At 35.8% G+C, this 23,464-nt stretch overlaps 1 protein-coding gene across 8 annotated transcripts in view; it reads right to left on the bottom strand.

Annotated features, from left to right (window-relative positions):
* Positions 1–1,053: 1,053 nt before the first annotated feature.
* OPA1 (OPA1 mitochondrial dynamin like GTPase) overlaps positions 1,054–23,464 on the bottom strand; it is a 90,819-nt gene continuing 68,408 nt past the window's right edge. For all 8 annotated transcript variants that reach the window (XM_065876931.1, XM_065876925.1, XM_065876929.1 and 5 more), the window contains 3 exons: positions 23,078–23,171; positions 22,457–22,567; positions 1,054–1,118 (listed from right to left, as the gene is read on the bottom strand). In XM_065876931.1, coding sequence (XP_065733003.1) covers positions 1,054–1,118; positions 22,457–22,567; positions 23,078–23,171 — 270 coding nt within the window. The remainder of the gene's footprint in view (positions 1,119–22,456; positions 22,568–23,077; positions 23,172–23,464) is intronic.

The raw sequence follows: 23,464 nt of genomic DNA, 5'->3' as shown, positions 1-23,464 counted from the left end.
CCATACACCAGTCTTAACTTATGCAAGAGACAAACAAAGTAACAAAGCATTATTCTAAAGCTTTTAACTCCTTCCTCTCTCATTCATTGCTGGTATACTGTTCTGAATGATGTTGGTCTGATCTGTGCTTCCCTTTCTAGCTTGCTTTCTCAAATATATCGCCCCTGCACTACAAGAAAGTAGGTAGTCTGATTTAAGGGCCTTTTCTGAACAGAATGCATCTAGGGAGAGAATGAATCTTTCACATTTCTACTTTCACTTCTGACTGTGTTGCAGGCTGCCTATAGTGTAAGGCTCACAGATAAAGTGAGTAATTAAATATTTCAAATTAATGATAAGGTTTTAATTATAGCATTTTCCTTTTCTCAACTTCTTCTATAAAAGATTTACTAATTGTAATTCTTCAGCAATAATTAACAATTAACTCTGCTATTAAGAGAAGTCTTCCAATATACAATATTTTATTGGGAACTGCTTATAATGCCAGACTACAGAATTAAACAAGAGTCCATATATTCAGAAGAGTCCTAAATTCTACAGCTATCTAAGTTACTTTAAATTGAAAAATGGTTTATTTAAACGTTTTTAGACGTTGAGAATAAGATTAAGAACAATTGTTAAAATTTTTAGTCAAGACAAATAAAAAGCTTTGCAAGTGAACATATACACAATTATCCATTGAATATGAACAACGAGAAATAAAACAATGAGAGCTAAAGCTCAATTCTTCACATACAGAAACTCTATGAGCCACCTGCACACTATGAAATATCTTAGCTTTATTGACCTTTCTTCTGTTCAAAGAGTTCTAGAGGATATTTTTAGTCGAGCCACAAGGCAATCAAGTTATTCAAAGGAACATCATACATACAAAATTTAGAATCTAGTTTCAGAAATTCCTCCTTTTTAAATTATTTAATTACATTAAGATTATTATTAAGGAACAAGGTGGATATAGTTAAATAGAATGATTATTAAAATAAGTCTAAAATATAAATTTTGTGTTTAGTCATTACCAACGCAGTAAGAAGTTTTTTACTCACTTATTACAATTTATTTCTCCTGATGAAGAGCTTCAATAAAAGCATCAAGTTTTTCTTGAATTTCTCTAACTTTCTCTGTGGAGATAAAAAGAGATAATAAATTAGTTAAAAACAAATTTATTTTTCAAAGGCATCACAAATCATAGAAGATAAATGGTTTGGGATACTTTAATGACTTGGGAAAAGGGGGGAAAATTACCTTAGCACCACACTCCATCTTATAGCCAAATAAAGTTCGAACAGATTATGTAATAGCAAGAGCTTCTAAATTTTTGGAAGGGGAGGAGCGTGGGTGGGGGTTTGTGACAGATACCTTTGAGGATTTAATACAAGCTGTGGATCCTTACACAGAAAAATGCAAGTATAGATAAATATACCATTATGTATAGAATTTTAAGGAGTTGTCAGATTCTCTGGAGTCTAACCAAGGACTCACAGTTAGCATTATCTGGAACAGAGGAAAATATACAATAATGAAACCATTTTTTAAAATTAGAAGAGAATACAGGTGAGTATATAACTGGCCTTCAACTGGGAAATGACTTTCTAAGTATGAAGTAATGGGAAGAGTTACAAAGATCAACCAATATGACATTAAAATGTACCCTTTATATGTCAAAATGTCCTAAAATTGAACGGCAAAAGAAATTGTACGAAATATTTTCAACAAACGTGAAAAAGGAAATAACACTTTAAAAAATAAAAACGTACTTTGCTTGCTGTGAATGAGGAAAGGAAAGTTTAAAAACACCAGAACCACTGATGACAGATTTACATTATTTTATTTGATTTTAGGTTTTCACGTTTATAGATGTTCAAATAAAATCTGCAATTTCTCTCTGAAATATAAAAATTTCCTTCAAAATGTAAACTATTCACAGGGCACACGCCTATCTCTTAATATTAAAAACAGAAGTCATGATTTATTCTACTTCACTAACCTAATCATGCAGCTCCCATCTTAAAATACAGGTTATAGTAAGCATGGTAACAAATATTTTTGTCCTGTTAACACAATTTAACATGTTGGTGAGAATTATCAATTAAAGTGAAATGACTGGTTCAAAGCTGGTGATCCAGAGGCAAAACTGCAAAGCATTCTACTTTATATCTTAGAGAAAAAAAACATGTAAGAGGTATTAATAGTCAACATTTATATTTCCCCCCACCCAGAACTTCGTGCATACTTTATTTGTTGGCAGTCACTGAATGGCTGCATAGTGCAAAGCCCGAATAAGACAATATTCTCACTCTCATGATGTTTATATTCTTTTTCAGATTTTTTTAAAAATTGAAGTATAGTTGATTTACAACATTCCTATCTTTTAAAAGATACAAATTGTATCATTTAAAAATAAATAATCTGCAATTGAAGATACAAGTATCCCTTTTTAACAGTGAGACAGCATTTGTGATGAGTAGCCAATAAAAAGAACTATCCTTTTTGTAAATTCTTATTAGCATTGCAGGAACTCAACAGAGCCTACCAGGTTGCATATAAAGAATGTAATGTCTTCATCTTCTTTTTCCAGTAATTCAGTACTTCTAATTCTTGATATTAGACCGAGACTAACACACACCAAAAAAAGCCAGGGGAGGGGGACCCCCTATTGTTTTAATCAAATTATTTACTGAGAAAATATGATTTTAGTTATCACAAAGGCAGGAGTAACTCCTTATATATAAAAAATTAAACTCTTGGAAGTTTAGTTTGTACTTTCTGGTAGTCTGTTTTGTTTTTTTTTGTTTTTAAACTAGCAGTCAAACCAGTAAACATACTTCCTTTCTCAAAATAAGGCCACATTTCTTATTTTAAAAATTATTTCATGTAGTTTGCTTAGAAAGAGTTCACCTATTTTCTTCATTGAACATTTAGAGAATTCCAGATACTATAGGTCATCAGTTGAAGAATTTTTAAAGGGGGTTGGGAAACAGGTGGAAAGAAGTTTTCTAAACTGTCTCAAAATTTTGGAAATGGATGGGGTCTTTAAAAAATCATCTAGCTTAAATAGCACAAAACATGGAAATCTAAAACAAGTGTTCAGAGCCTTAGCAGCTCTCTAACATTAGACTGAGAACTATTTCTACTTGGGAAAACTGTACTGTATGAAGAAAGGAAATCATTCTATCTGCTCCACGATCAGAGTACAATCAGGCAGCTGAACGGCCAGCACTACCCATCCTTTTGCCCTGTCAATGACCTCTATGTTCAGCTGGACAGACTATCTGTGAGTGAGTGATAAACTAGAATCCCTCACAAGACACTGTTCAGAGCAAGATCTATTTGTATTGAAAGAAGCCAAGAGCCACTCTGATGCATGTGCCTAATTGTGGAATCTGAATCAAATTCAAATTCTTCTAAAATTAGAGATAAGTGATGTTTTATGTAAATGAAAGTTAAAAAAACTAATTAATTTAAATATGAAAACCACAGAATAAAAAATTACCGAATTTCCCTTTAAAAAGATTTTATACAAAATATTTTACAATCGGAATATCAGCACACTGTACTGAAACCTCAAGAATGACACAAAAAACATAAGTAAGTTACTAGGAAGTAATGCGGGGAGAGGAGAGGAGAGAAGAGGATGGAAGTAAATGTTAAAAGAAAAAAGAATAGTTGTGATAAATGTATCCTTTTAATACTAAATTGAAAAACACATTTCTTCATTCATTCCTTCACTTATACAATGTACTTAATGGAGTGACCTGGGGACATACATTATACCCTGCCTTTGAGAAGAATTCCTTGCTTACTTTCTACCTCTCTCTGAGTGTCTATTATGTTTTGCGTGATGTCAGATCCCACATTTCATTTGGTCCTCATACAACCCAGCAGGTTTCACGGCCAAAGATGAGGACATTAAGCCTGGAGAGTTAGCCTTGTCCACACTCCTCCAATTAAGAAACACATACTAGATCTGCTACCATATGCAGACTCTAAATGGTAACAAAACAAATGCTATTATTTCAAATGTATTTGGTGAAAGTTTTACCTTTTATGTAAAATAAGACATTTTGATAAAAATTAGGGAGTGAGATAGTTACTGAGCACCTCCTAAGCAGTTCTGTGCCTAGAAATGTCTAAAAAATGTATACTATGCTACCTTACTCGAATGAATATTATTACCTCTTGAGGAGACTAGATCTATACACACTTGGAGAGACCCTTGGAGAACACTATAAGAGTAGGAAACTGGCCCAAAAACGTTTAGCATCTTCAGTGTCTACAACAATGTCTGACTCGCTATATATGCTCAATAAATATTCGATAAATGAAGTTCCCAAAAGTATGGCATGGAAAATGAGGGCTGTAGGTTATCAAGAAAGGAAAAAAAGCACTTAACATGCTTCCTGGATGTTATGCCAGGATCACAAGAGCTAGAGCAAGTCTGAGAACAGGAGGCAGGGTATACACTGACAATGAAGATCAAGGAAAGCTGGTGGGTCACCTGAACCACATAAAGCACCAAGGAACAGAGAATACTCAGGTCTTAGAACACAATAGCATTCTGTGGGGGCGGGGTGGGGAATAGGGGGTGGGGTGAGGGACAACTTAATTATTGCACCTTAAGAAGGCTAAAATATGCTGACTACACAAGCACACACAAGCATGATTTCATGCTTTGCAAGGAAGCTATGTTACAAATAATATAGCAGCATTATTTTCCATATTTGAATTCATTCATTTTAAATTCTGATGTAAGGTTCCAGCACTGTCTTGTATACCAACTATGCCTCCTGGCTGCACAGAAAACTGAGTTATGTGTAAAAATCAAATTGGAATGTTAGCAACTAACACTTAACACTTAACACTTTCTGATCCTTCCAAATTAATGTCTCACAATTACAGTGTTTTCAAATCCCCAAATATTATGGTATTTAATTTTTTCACCATTAGAACTTACTTTCCCACAGAAAAATGTGTATATATTAGCATGGCTAATTATAGAGCAAACTCCTTTTTCTATTAAATATTTGCAATAAATATTTATATAGTTAGAGAATTCTTAAAAATTTGTGATTTACTTGATAAACTAAACCAACTCAGGAAGGGATTAACAAACTGCTATTTTTGTTACACTGAAATAGCCAATTCCACATGTAGTGAATACTGAGTCTACTTTCCATTTGTCCAATGTTTACTTAAAAGATGAACAATTTCAAACATCAATTCATTGTGCTTCTTGATTGAGTCATGAATATTCCCATAATCCCCAACTCATAAACCGTCAGTCTCAGTGAATGAAGTTCCTTCTCTTTTTTCTTTTCTTCGGATGACTTGACACTCATTCATGTTTTGGGTCTCTTTATCTCCACATGAAATGATACTGCTACTCTCATTTTTTTTTTGAGACTTCTGATACTTGCTCTAAAAGTCTCAAATATAGACTAATCTGTAATTAGGATTTGAATACACTGTGAATACCAAAAGGCCAAACCCGGGAGAAGGTTCACTTCAGTGGTTAATAACAGTTTAGAACAGGAACAAAGAATCACACACAAAACACTACCACGTGAACTGAAATAAACCTTTTACAGCTTTTGATCTTTTTAGAGAAAGCATAAAGAAACGAGCTGCAAACTTACTAATGCAGTGTATTTTAAACAAACCACACATCCAAAGATCCAAATGTACCTTAACAGAACTGCCTCATAACATACTGCATACACATTTTGTACCAAGCTTGAGGACACCTTGTAGGTGAGATTTTGCTATAAAGAGCTGTTCACTAAAAGAAGGAACACTTCTTATTATGTTATATATGTTGCTCCTAAACAGGCTTGCTTTTCATTAGACAGTTACACTGTAAGTGCTCTTTAGAAATTCAGTATTTAAAGGAATCATCTAGGGAAACAAGCAAAGAAAACCAACAACAAAAAAAAGTGAATAATAGACCAGATTCAAGAGTCTCAAAACTACAGTCGAAATCTTAGACTTGGCACAAGAAAAGATGTACACCTCTTACAGTTGAAAGGAAGAGCCAAAGAGATACAGAGTCAAAGATGTATAGCTAAATCTAATACTTACCTTCTGAATCTTGGCCCTGTAGTGTTTTTTCCCTACAAATAGGTATGATTATTTTTAAACAGACTCATTAATGAAGACAAACAGTATACTTCTGCTTGTTAGAGAAGAAGGAGGCATCGTTTCCTATGTCCTGGAAAGCTGTTTGAGACTTGGACAGTAATTGTAAAGCTGGGTGGGGTCCCAGACTTCCAGGAGTCTGTGAGGTGAAAATAGAGTTCTCTGGGTTATTTCCATTGTTTCAAAAGTTCAAATGGATATCTTTGTTTGGGCCAGAATTACATCTACTCTTGTAACAATTAGTTATTTAGGCTGATTAAAGATATAATTGCAATTTTATGTTTCAAACTAAAACTATGTGCATTGTAGACAAATCTTATAAAACATGGACTTTACAAGAGTATACAACAATGAAAGGAGTGTTTGATGAAAAAAAAAAAGTTAGGAATCCCTGGTCTAATGCCCCTAACAATCAATGGAGTAGTTATTTCATATGACTTTTTATCAAGATGAGAACATAATGTATTAACAGGTATACGATAACGTGATCAGGGGAACTAAGTTTCTAGTCCTGGTTTTGCCTTTAATCTTACAACTGTAGACAAATCACGGTGCTAGTTTCTTTATCTCTAAAATGAGGGAATCAGTCTAAAAAGAGCCCATATTACTTTAAAATTTAGGACTGAAATGTACTATTCTAACTGATCATGTTTTAATTGTACCTTTTAAAACTTATAAATGGTCTTTTCTTTGTTCTTTAGTATTTTTTTATTTGATGTTAAGCTCCTAGTAAAAAATGCAACCACAAGTGATAATATTATTCTCATAGGGTTACAGAATTCATTTTAGAAAGATCAGTTTTATACTGTTTTTCTTCCCCCAGGAATCAACGTGTGACTGTTTGTATGAATTACCTACTTACAAAAAAGCCTGTCATTTAAAATCACTCAGCAAGTGTTACAGCACTTGCTATGTAATAGATGCCCATGAATATTCATTCATTGCTCATTCATTTATTTATTGGTGAGTGATCTGACTTAACCAATACTTAATCCAAACATTAAAGATGGTTATTTTAAAAATTTGCTATTTCAGACCCCAAAACAATATGATTTAGAAAGAAAGCTGCCATAATAAAGTCTGTGAAGTAAATTATAATTTATGTCTGCTGAATGTATAAACAACTCAGTGACTTGTGAATAAATTCAGCCTAAATTTTAAAAACAACTTTAATTGAGCATTTCTACCAGGCTCCTTTCTGGCTAATCAAAACCTCTTAAAAAATACTTTCTTGAATTTTGAAGCCTATTCTCCAAAAGACTTTAGTATGGATGAACAAAGAGTAGCTTTATACCCAGGCCTTTATATTGGTTAGGCCCTTAAACTTTCATAAATAGATGGCAACCCTAATTTCATCTCAGCTATTAATTCTTATGGACCTGCCCTTAACCAACAGTCACACCATTCCAGGCGCTTGTCAGTGTCAATCAGTGTAAAATCTTGAACTTTCTCTGCTACCTGATACTTATTAAAAGGCTCAGTTGCAAGAAGAAATCACATTTATGATAAATTGTATGGGGGATATACAATTCATCTATTTCTCTAGATGCTATACATTTCATCTTTAGATAATCCAAACCAAATAGCTATTTATTTAGATGGCATCATTCTGATTTTGTCCAGAATTGCTTGTTACTGGCCTACACTGAGGAATGTTACAATAAAGAGCCCCATGAAATTCATGATTATGTGCAGTCATTTGATTCAGTATATCATATAACTCAGTGTTCCTCTTATGAGGACTAGTGACTTTTCTCTCAGGTGTGTGTACCAGGTATATCTATGCTTCAACTAAGCAACTGCTGTGCTGTTGTCTGAGAGCTACCATAAATCATGTAATCAACTCTGTTTTCCATTTTGCCTCAGCTACTGAAACCAACTCCCCCTAAAACGAAGTCCCCGTGCAGGGCTTATGATTAACCTCTCTACCTGAAACTTTATCCCTTTTCTTGTCCCGTCCCTGTCCCCCTGAAGATTGAGAAGTAGCAAAGAAAAGAGGGGACTGAAACCGAGCAGGACCTCGCAGAGCATTCCCTAGGTACAAGGCCCTCCATGTCCCCTGTTTCTTGTTTGACCTTCCCTGAGTTCCAAAGAGCAGACTCAAGCAGTTAACGATTAGAACAGAGTCACAGGACTCCTAGTTCCTCTTGAAGGGATGTAGATGACAATCTGACGCATATCTTGTTGTTCTGTGGAAACTAAGACGCCACACCCAGTGGAGGAAGGTGACTACATGCTGTCGGCAAGCAAGTAGACCCCAGACTGCTTGGAACTGGAAAGTTGATGACTGAGATTCCCTAAACATCCTGTTACCTCACCACCAGCCAATCAGAAGGATGTCCACAAGCTGATCAGGCACCCTGTGAACTTCACACTTAATGGTTGCCTTTAAAAACCGTTCCTGAAAACCAGCACGGAGTTCAGGTCTTTTGAGCACGAGCTGCCTGCTCTTGCTTGGGGTCCTACAATAAATGCTGTACTTTCCTTCACCACAGCCCAGTGTCAGTTGATTGGCTTTGTTGTGCATAGGGCGAGTAGACCAGAGTTCAGTTCGGTAACACTACTAGGAAGCTCAGGGCCAGATATGCAGCTTGCTTATAGCAAAGCACACAGAACCCTTGAGCACCAATCTTATCCCAAATTTCACATTATTTCACTTGCCTAGATTTTCTCTTCCCTTCCACCCAATTTTTCCACTCAAGTATTTTTACTTTTCGCACAGGGTAGATCTGCCTCAAAATGTTTGGGGAATAAGGCAGGGAATTAAACTAACAAGCTAGTTTGTAGAAGATATACCACTAGGTAGCTGATTCATATAATATACTATAATATTCTAAAAATAATCTTTTTATACTGGTAATACTTTTTTTTTTTTTAAAGAGCTTATTTTTATTTTATTTTTTTGGCGGTACGCGGGCCTCTCACTGTTGTGGCCTCTCCCGTTGCGGAACACAGGTTCCGGACGCGCAGGCTCAGCGGCCATGGCTCATGGGCCCAGCCTCTCCGTGGCATGTGGGATCCTCCCAGACTGGGGCACGAACCCGTGTCCCCTGCATCGGCAGGTGGACTCTCAACCACTGTGCCACCAGGGAAGCCCATATACTGGTAATACTTTTTAAATCAGTAATTTAAGAACATTTTGGGAGGACAATATTTGTCACATTTAACCTTCTATGAATAATCCCTACATGAGAGAAAAAAATAAATTATTTTTATTTCTGCTCAATTCTCGGAAAACTCAATGATATAAAAATCTATATTTAAAGTCATTATTTTCAGCAAAAGAAAAAAATCATACAGTTTTATGGGATTCATGATCGTCTTTTTAAATGTGAATGTTAGATAGATTCTACCGTAAGATTATAATTGTCTCCTGTGAATTATTTTATTCTGTATCCAGTACATAAAAGATTCCATATTCACTATATCTATCAACTCATATTATGATGAAAAAATATTTAAGTTATTTTATGTGGTAACTCATTAATGATACATTTTTTTTCTCAAAAAAGTTTAAATACGCTATTTCAAAATGAATACATTTCTTTTTCTCCCCATAAAAAACCCTAAATATCACTACAATTTAAAAACTATGATATAGGTAAGTAATCAGGAAAGCTAAAAAAGCATTAGCATAATGACCAGTAAAATATTCAGTCCCAAACAATTAAGGTTTTAAAATAATTCATCATTTTTTTTTCTTTTCTATTTTCCTCTTCTTAAAAGCATATTTTACTCTGAATTTTGTTAGGAGGGAGATTGAAACATTTTAAGAGAAGGAAAACCACCCAGGCAGCCCTTAAAGAGACAGGACATCATTTATCACCTGAAAAGACAGATTTATAAGAAGAGAGCCCTTTCTGTTCCTTTAAGACTCCAAAACAGATGGGAAGTGAATGGACAGTCAATGGGACAAGAAAACACATGGGAGGTGCCGCTGTATGTATGTTCCCAGCATAAGAAAGAGGTCAAGATTGTAACTGCATGACTGGGTCCTGGAAAGGGTCTTTCTTCAAGCTGTTACAAAGACAAACGCTGTTCCTCATCCTGCTGTCAAACTGTTATAAATATTGGTTTGTCAAAAGACCTTCAGTGCTGAAATTTTAAAGAGGAGGTGTAACAGATGAATGAATCATGAGAATGATTCTTAAACAGTCAGCTCATTAATGTAATTTTAAAAGTAAAAGAAAATAATACAAGAAGGGAGAATGTAATTCTGATTTATGAGCCAAACTGAAAGTTTATAGAAAAAAGTATGGAATTAAAAATTGCAGACTTTAATAAAGTTATGAATTAAGTGAGATGAAAAACAAAAATGGAATACAATTATATCTCTCTCTCTCTCTTTTTTTTTTTCCAGTACGCAGGCCTCTCACTGTTGTGGCCTCTCCTGTTGCGGAGCACAGGCTCCGGACGCGCAGGCTCAACGGCCATGGCTCCGTGGCATGTGGGATCTTCCCAGACTGGGGCACGAGCCCGTGTCCCCTGCATCGGCAGGCAGACTCTCAACCACTGCGCCACCAGGGAAGCCCCAATTATATCTCTTAAATAAGATGCTACATAAGGACAAAGTATTATTAATCTTATCACAAGGAGAACTAATAGGCATTTGTGTTTTTTTAGGCTGATTTCATGTTTTCAGTTATTTCTCACTATAACCCTATAAATTGATATCATTACTGATATTGGTTCCATAAGGCAGAATAAGGCTCAAAGACATAAATGCAGCTTCAGAATAATTTCATGCATTCAGTAATTTAGAAGATCACCTTTAAATTATAAATCGCAATTTCTTTTTTTCTACAGAAAAGAAATAAAATTGAAATAGCAATAAGAATGCATAGATGGATAAGCCTGGGTTATCTTTTTTGAAGAATGAAACCATTACACATTTCTTTAGGAGACAAACTCATTGTTCTCGAGTTAATGATTAGTTGAACTAGGAGTAGGCTCTAAAAATAACACATTGAAAATAATATAAAAAAGGAAGCCAAACTATATGAACTTGGTTATCTACAGTCACCACTAGCCCAAACCCAGACTAAAAATGAACAGAATCCCAAAACAAATCTAAAAAGATACTATCTCTGACACATGTTGTTAGCCCGAGCTTTGCCATAAATATTTATGTAACTGGCTAAATCATTTCCCTTAGTGAACATCAACTTCCCCATCTGAACAATGGGGATAATAACTTACAAGCCTTATACGCCTTTAGAAGAAAAACACAACACATGGTGTAAAGTGCAAAGCTCTATACAAATTTAAAGCACATATATAGAGTTCCAAACAGGATTTAATTTGTATTCCAAAGTACCAAATGATGCAGTTACATGAGAATACTTTCTATTCCTAATGCTTGCCTGGCTCATTGCTTTCCTGATTGTCAGCAATCTCAGTAGAAGTGAGAATAAAAGATTACAAAGTTAAGAAGAGAGTGGACGGTTTAAAGTAGAGGCAGCAGCCAAACATTCAAAAGTTTTCCTGTAGACTTCCCAGGTGGCGCAGTGGTTAAGAATCCACCTGCCAACGCAGGTGACAGGGGTTCGATTCCTGGTCCAGGAAGATCCCACATGCCGTGGAGCAACTACGCCCATGTGCCACAACTACTGAGCCTGCACTCTAGAGCCTGCGAGCCATAACTACTGAGCCCATGTGCCACAACTACTGAAGCCTGCACGCCTAGAGCCCCTGCTGCGCAACAAGAGAAGCCACCACGACGAGAAGCCCACGCACTGCAACAAAGAGTAGCATCCACTCGCTGCAACTAGAGAAAAGCCTGTGCGCAGCAACAAAGACCCAACGCAGCCAAAAATAAATAAATAAATTTATTAAGGGAAAATAAGTTTTCCTGTGTAAACGAGAATCATGATCAAAAGCAGCTGGAGTGCACAGAAGAATCAATCTAGTAATTTTAAGATAGGAATGATTTCAGCATCTTTGAAGAAAGAGAGACATAATGAAGGTACAAGTACATATAGGAAGTGCCAGGGTCCTGAATACAGGTGGAGATTAACTTTAAAAGCAGAGTGATTTTTAGTACATGTTTTGTTACTATATAGCCTCTGGAATCCCTGACCTATTTAAAGCAATGGGTACCACAGGTTTTATTTTTACTAATGCTGCTTATTCCTCTCAGGGAATCTTTTTGAAATAAGTTTGTATGAAGAAAAGGAAGAGAAATTGAGCCTACTCTGATAGATGAGAAACCAGAAATAGGAGCAATGACAACAAATTGAAGATTTGGGGTATAAGAGGAAGCCAACCCAAGATTTCTTCATGAAAAATGTGTTCCAGAAGTGTAACAGAAATTATGTCCCTAAGATCCCATTAAAAATTTTGTTAGAATACAGTGTTACAGTGGTTATATCTCAGCAGTGGTAATAGTTTAAAAAAATTCTGCCATCTATATCTTCTAACTTTATACAATGCATATGCACTAGTTTTGTGATAAAAAAGATTAAAACAAAAACACCTAAAATTCTGGTAGTTGTACTGGGTGAAGACAGGTACACATGACACAGAATATGAAGTGGTACCAATAAAAGGAGAGACTAAAAAAAGACCTGAATTCCTTGGCCCAGAAAAAAGATCTAACTCAAAAGATTAAAACTAAGGAACAGACTGAAAAAGTTCTTCTAAGAGAAATTAAAATGGACTAATTCCATACACAGTAGGTAACGACGAAGCAGAGAAAATCTATTATCTTTAATGGGCTGCACAAGTGTGAAAACTTCAGTTCAAGAAAGATTTCAATTCATTCACAGGTGACAGATCCAGGAGGGGCAGTTACTAGAAATAGGAAGAATTCAAAGTGAATCCTCAGCCACAAAGGATGATACGATGATAACCAATTACTATGTGGCCCCATGAAATGTCTCTTGGTTTCACAATTACCAAGAGGTTATTTGGGAAGATATCAGTCACTTTTAAAATTGATCATATCATGAATCAGCTTAATCATTTCTATGAATGTGATAATTAAGAATATGAAATTTCTAAGGTAATTTTGAATTATGCTCGTTTGGAAAAAGAAACAGTTTAGAAATGTATAAAATGGTAAAGAAATTAAAATTTCTTTTGTCCTCAACCCCTCCTGCAACTATCCTGAGAACCCTCTTTCACAGAGGTTACCAGTTCAGTGTGCATCAATCTGTCCTTCAAGAGAGTTCTCTCTTTTTTAAAAAATGTATTCATATCTTGTTTAATCTTATTTTTAATATACTGTTCTACAGATCAATGGATTGTTTTGCAATTCGATTTAGTTTTCAATAACTAGATTCCATCTTCTTCCATCTTAGAATGGAGAGAATACATGATTAAAAAAATAAAACAAATCAGTTTAATCCAAAACGTAAAGATATTATTTCATCCTAAAGTCTCACTGAGGGAGTGGTAAGCATTAATAACAAGGGAAAAACAGCCTCATTTCTAGCTTTAAAAATGTGCACTTTTTTATACATAATCATATACACACAAGCACATAATACATAACACATAAATAGAAACCACTTTAAAATGATCAACAAAAAATTCAATCCATAAATTACTGAACAGCCCTTTCCTATCTTTATTCTCACTTTTAATCAGTTAAAATGTGAGTTTAAAGCAAAAAGAATATACTTGCTAGTAAAGCATTGAATAACAGTAGCCTGTAAAAGATTACAGAGAAGTAAATATCCTTTTAATCTTGTACCAGTTTATCAATATCCGTCAATGTTGTCTTTAAAAGACAGACTTAGGGCATGAAAAATGTGCTTGATTGTAAAAGCCCCATTTTGAGTCTGAATTTTCTCATCAATAACCTGGAAAGCACACAACTCGGACTCATCGTGTGGAATTGCGCATGTAAATAACTACTCCTCTAACACACAGGACTCTCCCTGAGGATTACTTTATTCTTCGTGTCAACTCACTCTCTCTCCCTTTTTTGGACTACAACACAAAGGCAGAGTCTACTCCATCTCTGCAGACTCAAGGTAAAAATAATCCTTCACTCCCTTCCTTAGCTGCTTTGTCAATTTCACCTTACTAGGAAAAATATTCCACAAAGGCAGAAGTTAAAAATTCAATCACTTTAACCCTGAGAAGGTATCTTAAAGAGCTCAAACACTGATAACATAAAACAGAAAGCTATTTATTCTGCAGTGAAGAAAAGAAACATTCTAATCTTCCCATTTTTCAAATATACTCACTTCTACTAACCATTCCAGAAAGTGCATAAATGTCAAATAGAATAAAAATATTCCAATCGACTTAAAAATTCCTAATAAACACACACACAAAAATGAGTGTTTTCGGTGATCTGGGTGGACCGGGGATTAGGACATCACTGGTGACCTAGAAAGAAGTAAGAAGTGGTTCTGCTAGGGATGAAAGCTAGTCGCAAGATGCTAGCAAAGGAATGTGTGGGTATAGGGGTGAATGTAGCAAATGCGAGCTGCTCTTAAGAGAAATGAGGTGGCAGTTTTCTGGTGAGACAGAGTGGAAGAAAGCTTTCTTCTCCCTCTTTTTTAAGTTAAGAGAAGGGGGTAATGAAGAGCCTGTATTAAAACGTCATGATCCAACATTCAGCAAACACATTCAATATGACATACAAAATATGGTGAATTTATGAAAGAAGCAAATGGCTTTGGCAGAATAGATCAATCATTATAGACATGAAAAAATTTTTTTCTTAAATTGGTTATTTTGGTTGATCTACAGTTGTCTATAGTGGGAAGCCTGCCTTCTGCTCAATTAAACAACACTGGCAGTACCTCAGTAAGGTTTTTAACCACTGAAGGAAGTTAAATAAGCAGGGAGGACGAAAAACACTGGCTCAGGACCAAGAGATAATAATGATGTATAAGAAGGCACAGTGAGACATAAGAAAAAAAGAGACAAAGAGGGAAAGGCTGCTTAAAATGTGCTAGAAGCCAGGAGAGATGAGAAGGCAGTACTGAGTGCCTGTAATTACTGGCCAAAAAACCACAATCACAGTATGTAGGTATAAATGATGCCACAGAGATTATGGTTTTTACAGTTGCCTAGGTACCTAGAATTCTACAACTCAATGCTACCCTCTCCTCCTTTAAATCCCTTTAAAATTCATTTTCTTTGGTTATGTCTACAGAAACAAATGAACATGCTACTATAGATAATAGTGCAAATAACAAATTTTCAATAGTCACATGATTTATCAGACTCTACTAAAAGAAGATATATGTTGATTTCATGCCCATTAATAAAAATAACAGACTGTGCCGCTGTAAGCATGAAGAACTCTCCAGAGAACTGGTGCGGGGGCAGAGTGGGTGGTGGCGGTGTGTGGCAACAATCACCTGTGGAGACTTGGCAAAATATGCATGCCGTAGCCCTACTTCGGGAGGAATAGTTTAAACACATGACTTCCCTTTTCTACAGTTTTAAGTCCCAGATTCTGAGTACAATAATCTTTCTAGGATGATTTTCAGTCTCACACTACTTCGTGGCCACGGGTTTCATCCATAAAGGCCCTCAAGGATTCCGCAAGTACGGCAGAAGTTTAGGAATGTGGAGGAGCCAATGAAAATTAAATTCGAGTATCTTGCTACTTTTCTTTCCTAAATAAAGAACAACAAAATTATTTTTGCTGAAGTTTCTCCCATCTAGATATTTCCTGACTACTTTTTATCCAAGTTTTAACATGGCATGAAGACATTTCTTAACTCTCTTATAAACTAGAATTATATTTCAGAGATAATGAAGGTACTTCTTTTTTTTTTTTTTGCAGTACGCAGGTCTCTCACTGTTGTGGCCTCTCCCGTTGCGGAGCACAGGCTCTGGACGTGCAGGCTCAGCGTCCATGGCTCACGGGCCTAGCCACTCTGCAGCATGTGGGATCTTCCCGGACCGGGGCACGAACCCTTGTGCCCTGCATCAGCAGGCGGACTCTCAACCACTGTGCCACCAGGGAAGCCCAAAGGTACTTCTTAAACTTAAGCAGCTACGGTGCATTTCTCTTCTGATCTTAGCTTATAAAATGGTAGTACTGGATCATTCTGCCTCTACTCCCTTTTTATAACCATAATTTAAAAAATGCACTAGTACGTTAATTATGAAGAACAAACAAAATTTTCATTATAAAAATAATTTGTTACTACCTGGTAGCTCAGAGAAAAAAGAAATGTCCATCTGTCATCTATATTTCTAAGTTTTTAGCATCAAAACTGAATCTCCTGCACACTAAGATAGAAAGCCTGTATCTTTCCTCCATTCTAATTATCAAGAGAAAGCATAGGATGGAGGATAAGAGGAGACTGGGAAAGTAAGGAGACACAAAGACAAGCCCCACCAGCATTGTATATTGCCAAGAGAAACAAACTTTAGTTTCAAGAAACAATTGCCGGCTGTCTGGGAGATGCTCAGGCATCAAACAATAAAGAACAGTCAACAGAGGCAAGAGGCCGAGCATGCCGCTGAGACTGCTTCTCTAATCCCCGGACCTCTAGTAAAAAGGCCAGCTGTTGCCACCTCGTGTAGAGAGTCAGCAGAGCAAATTAACCACGGGAGAAAAAAAGCTGCGGATATTGGAAAATTCTAATCTACCAGCCTCTTTAAGCTACACTGTTTTTAACATTGAGGACATCAAACTATTATCATTAAAATAAGCCTGTGTAATGGTAGCCCAAGTAAAAAGGTTTAAGACTGTTTTCATATTTCATTAGTAGATGAGATAGATGTAAATATGAAATATTCGGTTTTGACTGAAGCATATCTTCTCTTCATGTATAGATGTAAATATGAAACATTCGTTTTGACTGAAGCATATCTTCTCTTCATGTAAAGTACAAGAAATATGAAGAAATACACTGAAGTTTATTATAAAACATTTCAACACTCCCAGACAAGTTCGACAAAAAGCCTCAACTTAGAGTAACAGCCATATGCTCAAGTAAAGATTGTGTATCTGTTACAGCTGGATTTTAAGTCTCTAAGTACAAACACACCACACTGAAAAGCTGTGTCTGAACTTTGGGCAACTTTGATACTACTTACCTATCGCGGAATTCAATTGAGTGTACTTCAAGACAATTTAACAAGTCACATAAAGAAAATTAACTTCCTTCCATCTGTTTACTGGCTTCATTTACACTTCTGTGTTCTCTTACCCAGATGTTCTAATGCTATCAAAGTTTTCATATTGTTTGAAAGTTTAAGCTGCAAAATTTTTTTAGTGTCCGAAGTACAGAGGATGATAATGATCATGATGATTATCACGGTCATAACTAACACGTATGTCTTTTTTGACCCTCTCCGTAAAGGACACTGTTAACTATGGGAGCCTCCAAATACAAAAGACCATTTTATATAATTATATTGTCTAACACCTTGGGGTTTTCTTCTCAAATTAGTTCAGCAGAGTAGTTAAAAGACCTGGGCTCAAATCTTGGCTTTACCGGTTACTATCTGTGTGTTTCTTAGGCTGCCGTTTCTTTTTCTATAACATGAGAAAAATGACTATACCTATGAGACTGCATGTTAAACACATAACCTAATATCTGGCACAGGAAATTTATTCAATATTAATTTATATTCATAAATAGATTCAAGTTTCAATACAAAAATGAAAAGGAATTTATTGTAAAAGAAGAAGAGAACAATCTAAATGATCAGTAATACCCCTTTAATTCCTGGGTATCAGCGATTCTTTGATTATGTACACAGGAAATAGTGAACAAGAGTTAAAAAAGAAACCTAAGCTCTAAACCCCATGCAACTGATATCAAGGTCCAAAAACTCACAGTAAGCTAGGTTGATACGATATTTACAGAGCAAACAATAAAAGAATCCCATGCTGTTCTGATGAAACTCAGTTTAGCAACATAACTAGCAGTTGTTACCAGTGTCCAGACACTCAGTTTCCAGGCTGGGATGGAGAATAAACTCCAAAAAAAAGTCTGTGAGATGTTAGCACTATTACTTAGTTTATATAATGACAATCATAAAATACATCTTATAAATCATAAGCAGATCATTATAGAAAGAAACATTTTAAATTGAGCTGTAACATGCCAATTTTTTCCTCTTCAAAGAAAGCGTTTTAAAATTGCGGTCTGTTTCAGTAAATACATTGGACACATTATTAAAAACTATGCTGGGAATCCAAATAGATTTTAACTAAATTAATGCTGTATTTAAGTATCTATAAAAAATCCTTTGAGATAAAATTCACTATAAAATCAAAAGAATTTCATCAAGGTCATAGTGAGCATATTTAAACACCAGACAGTTCTGAGTATGACTAGACAATGCAAAAAAGGAATAAGGTGGAAAGATTAGCTATGTATTTTACTAAACCATCCATGAGGCAACCCAGTCTTTCAACATATTCAGAGGTCATGTTTTCAAAAGTCTCATTATCTCTAAATTATTTTCATATGATTCCTGATCCACTGTCAGCTATAAAAACAAAATTACTTTTTTACCCTTTTCTCAACAACAGTTGTAAGAATACTACAAAGAACATTTTTCCTGAATCATTTACTGTCATTATGCCCCACAAGCCCCAAATATTCTGTGTAGTAGCTACAAATAAGGATATTTTCCTAAATAATCCCAATCTAACAAGGTTTAAAAATTAACAGTGAAGTATTACTACCATGTAACCCTTAGATTCCCACCAACTGTCCCATGAATGTCCTTTAGAGCAAAAAGACCTAGTTCAGGATCATGCATTGTTTTCTTGTTCTTTAGTCTCCCTCAACCTGGAACAGTTCCTCAGTCTTTCCTTGTCTCTCATGATCTTGATACATTTTAAAGATTACAAGCCAGTTATTTTGTAGGCTGTGCTTTAATTGGGGTTTTTCTGATGAATTCTTATGATTGAATTTAAGTTATCCATTGAAGGTAAGAAAATCATAGAAGTGACGCTGGGTTCTTCTCACTGCATTCTATAAGGTGGCACACAGTTCTGATTTGACTACTACTGATAATATTACTGTGACCACTTGATTAAGGTGGTTATTCCCAGGCTTCCCCACTTTAAAGTTACTCTTTTTTCCTTTTCAATTATTTTGCATGGAGACAGTTTGTGTGATTATACAAACATCCCATTCCTCATCACTGATTTTATTCATTTACTTATATAATTATCAATTTATGGACTCCTGTTTTATTCAATGGATTATAGCTTATAACTGTCCTTATTTACATTGATGCCCAAACTGTCCTAGTTTTGGCCAACAGGAACGTCTGCACATTGGCTTCTGTATCTTGTTGACCTGTCCCTATCATCCCTCAACTACTTCCTTACTTTCTATATCCTAAGATGTCCCAGGTTCCTCCTGATCTTCCCCTGTTCCACCTATGGAATCCACTGCATCTCCAGAGTCCTGGTTCCTTGTCTGCCTCCTCATCTCATAAGCCTCCTAGAACTAGAAGAGGCAAGCTCTTCTTTCATTTCTTTCATCTTCCTAACTCTAGCTTGTGGCTTCACTTCAATATTGAACACGGTGTATTTTCTCCAGAATATGAGCGAATACCATACTACTTATGTACTCATCTTAAAGGAAAACCAGTCGAAGAATCCCCAAAGTAAAGTGGTGAAATGATTTGAAATTGGGCACGTTTAAAACTGGCAAAATATATGATGCATCAAACTTCTACCAATCTCTACAATAATCTACCCTGTACCATTTTGAAACTGTAGTAAAAACAAACAAACAAAAACTCTGACTTCCTTTCTCTAAATTTCATTAACCAACTTACCATATTCTAATTGAATATGCTATACTAGGAACTTTGATCTGTGTAAGACAGTAGTAACCATTAAACTGTGACAGTTTACTGGCTGAAAGTATCCATGACCATATTCGCAAGTGTCAGACTGAACATAAACAGTAAGGAAAAGGTACTCTCAAGATTTTTTTTCAACTAATGGACAAAGTCATGGCTCATCTCCTTTAGTGTGACTGATGAGGCTGAGTCACTTGTCAAACACTTACTTCCAAGGACATTATTTGGTACATTAACACGACAATAATTATATATATACAAAAGTAGTAAATCATTTCAAGGGAGTCATATGAGTACTTTCTCAGGAAAACATAAGACTTGGCTTGACAGTGCACAAATTTGTGTTAGCAATACACTTTCCTTAAACAATCAAATTGGGAGTAGAAAATGATGGGGTTACACAAGACTCTATTATAAAACATGAGAAAAGACATATTTTCTAATCACTTAAAAATGTATATGCTGGTAAAACACATGGAAGTATTTCACTGTCTGATAACTATGTCTCGAGGGATACAAAAGAAATAGATCTGTATACACTGTGATACCGACACATCTCTTCCTGTAACAGTACTAATTTAGCATGAAATTATGAACCAGAAACTTCCAAATGTTTTTTTGAACCAATTCCCCTACCAACCCTGTAAAAAAAAAACTATTATAGTATCATTCTTACAAAGAAGCTAAGGCTGTGGAAGATACCCTAAGATAACACAGCTAGTACATGGTAGTTCAGATTTAAGCACAGGCCTTCTATGAGTTAGCACAGACTTAACTACACCACCAAGGCAGCATGAAAAAACTGGAAGAATAGCAACAGAAGATGGAAATAAAAGTTAAAGTGAGATATGTTTCAAAAAAAGATTACCTAAAGAAAGAAGGAAAAGGAAAAGAGAAAGAAATAGGAAGCTGAGATGGTAGGGAGGAGAGAGAAAGAGAGGACAAGCGGTGGAGGAGAACACGCTGCTCTGGCACACAGCAGAAGACAGGAAAGCGCTGCTTGGTTTCACTTGGATGTTCTAGGGGTTGTATGGAAGTGCTAAATATTCAGCTTAGAAACTGTTTTCAAATGTGAAGAACTGCTTTGGGTTGAGCATGTGCTACCTTCTGGATATCAGAAAATTCATAGATAGTAAATTTAAGTTTACATTGAAAGAAAAAAATACTGTTTCATGAAGTTGAAATAAGGGAAACTTGTAAAAAGGTAAACTCAAACAGAAGCGCTAACCACCAGTATTTTCATTTTTATTTAATAATATTAACTTCTCACTGATTTCCTTGGGTTCTCAACTATCTAAGTAAATCTTAATAGGCAATCCAAACATCTTAAAGCTAGGAATTCACTAGCATTCAAAGAAAAACCAAATGTCCCTCCGCACCCCCCCAAAGCCCCCAAAAACAAAGTGACTAACAGGGCCCAGCTACGTTGGGGGCTGAAGGTGGGGAGCCATATCACCCTGGTATAGGTGTTAAAGCCAGACCAGGTGTAAGAGGGTGTTCGTGACCTGCCCAGCAGTGAGGAGAGGATCCGTGTAGGAGAAGAGTCAGTGCAGGCGGCCATAGCACAGCAGGATGAAAACAGTATCTCTACAAAAGCACGGTTGGGCTTCAGGTGAGGAAGAGTCCTTGTGTAGCCGGGCAGGGGGTAGGGAGAATGAGAGAGAGAGATGCCTGGCAGTGTCAGAGCATGAGCTCAGTATAAAGGACTCCATTAGGAAGGGCAACCTGGCACAGAATGTCAGAGCCTAGATGAGGTGGAAAGGGTGTCAACACAGGGTAAGGTATTGTGGTAGTGGCCTGGAGTTGGGCGATAAGAACCGAGCTGGGTGAGAAGGACATTTGTGCAATGAAGGGGACAGTAGCAAGTTTGGTTACATATAAGAGGACTGATCAAAATAAGGAAATATATTAAAGATACGTAAAGCCAGATTTATCACTGTCAGAAAAAGGAATTACAAATAAGGAAAAGGAAAAAATTAGAATGAACTCGGTATTATTAGATTAAAATGGAAAGCACTGGTGTCAACTTATGGTTTTCAATACAGATATATACATATGATTAGAAATACAGATGTAAATATGTGTATATATGTGCACGCACACACATGGTGTTTGTTCCTTCGCTCCACCGAGTGGGTCTGGGAACAGTGATATTTCAATAATGATGAACATATCTGGTTCCTAGTTCTTGATTTCTAAATCTCATTCTCCAAAAAGGGAAGCTTGGTCAGGGAAAGCACAAGATAAATATGGAACATCTTGTGTGGAAGGACAATATTAGGACAACAGGTGAAACTTGCATGGAGTCTGAAAATTAGATGTAGTAATTTATCAGTGTTATTAACATCCCGATTTTGATGGTTGCTAGGAGAAAATTCCTGTTTCTAAAAAACACACGTTAAAGTACTTGGAACTGATGGAACTTCAGGTCAGCAACTTTCAAACAGTTCAGGCGGAAAAAGCTCTTTGTACATACTTTTCTATAAGTTTAAAATGAGATGGAGAAATAAATGGACATGCGGAAGGTGAAAAGGCAGTGAGATGGAGGGCAGGAAGGATTACTTACTGAGGTCTTCAGCCAGTTGAACTCGTTTACCAGTAAGCAATTTTACCTTCTTCTCACTATCTTCAGCAAAATCTTCCAGTACCTCTTTAACATTTTTCTCTAATCGCCTGACTATTTAAAGTAAATAAAGAAATATGAGAAGCATGATTTTTATGAAGGCACAAGGATGATAAAATTAACAATATATGGAGAGCAAGTTCTTAATTTTTCTCATCATGATAAATCTATTATTAAGTTCAGACTTCTCAGTTATAGGGAGAATATCTACCTGTTATGCAGTACTTTTATCAACATGAAACTAACACATATCCTCAGAGAAAGTCCTATTCTTAAGCCCTAACATTTTAATGGAAGTACAGATTCCCCAAAAAACCTAAGTGATGCTTAGGAGTCCTTTCCTAACAGAGTTTTTGTGTAATGAAGAAAGACTCCTGGTATGTTTACCTCTCATCTTTTTCAATTATGGTTTATTTTCATTACTATTTTAAAGGCAAATTATAATTTTTGGTCTTCTAATAAATCTAATATTCAGGAAATATTTTGGCATCCATCTATTTAAAATGAAATGTTATTACTGTTATTTTTCATATCAAATTAGAAAGTGCTCCTTCTGTGGCTTACCTTCAGTGTTTGTAAGTTGCTGTCTTAAAGTATTTGCAGTGATAGAAAGCATTCGCTGTATTCGCCAAAACAGGACAACATCATTGCATTCCAACTGAAATATTAGGTAATAAAGGTTACCAGATGCAAACTTAAAAATGAAAACCACAATCATGAACACATTAAATTCCTGAAGTCAGTACCTACAGCCTCTGCTTTAATAAAAAATAATCAGATTTACCTAATACATATATTCCTCTTGTAGATAGGACCTACTGCATTTTTTTCTGCACAGGAACCACAAAGTTCTACGTGATTTGGGTTTTATTTGCACCACAGCTTTGTTTTGATTCCAATGACAAAGCAAGTAAACTTGGGAAGTAGAGAATTTCATTATGTTATATACAA

Source organism: Phocoena phocoena, chromosome 4 (assembly GCF_963924675.1).
Source record: "Phocoena phocoena chromosome 4, mPhoPho1.1, whole genome shotgun sequence".
Lineage (NCBI taxonomy): Eukaryota > Metazoa > Chordata > Mammalia > Artiodactyla > Phocoenidae > Phocoena > Phocoena phocoena.
This window is presented reverse-complemented; position numbering and strand designations above follow the sequence as displayed.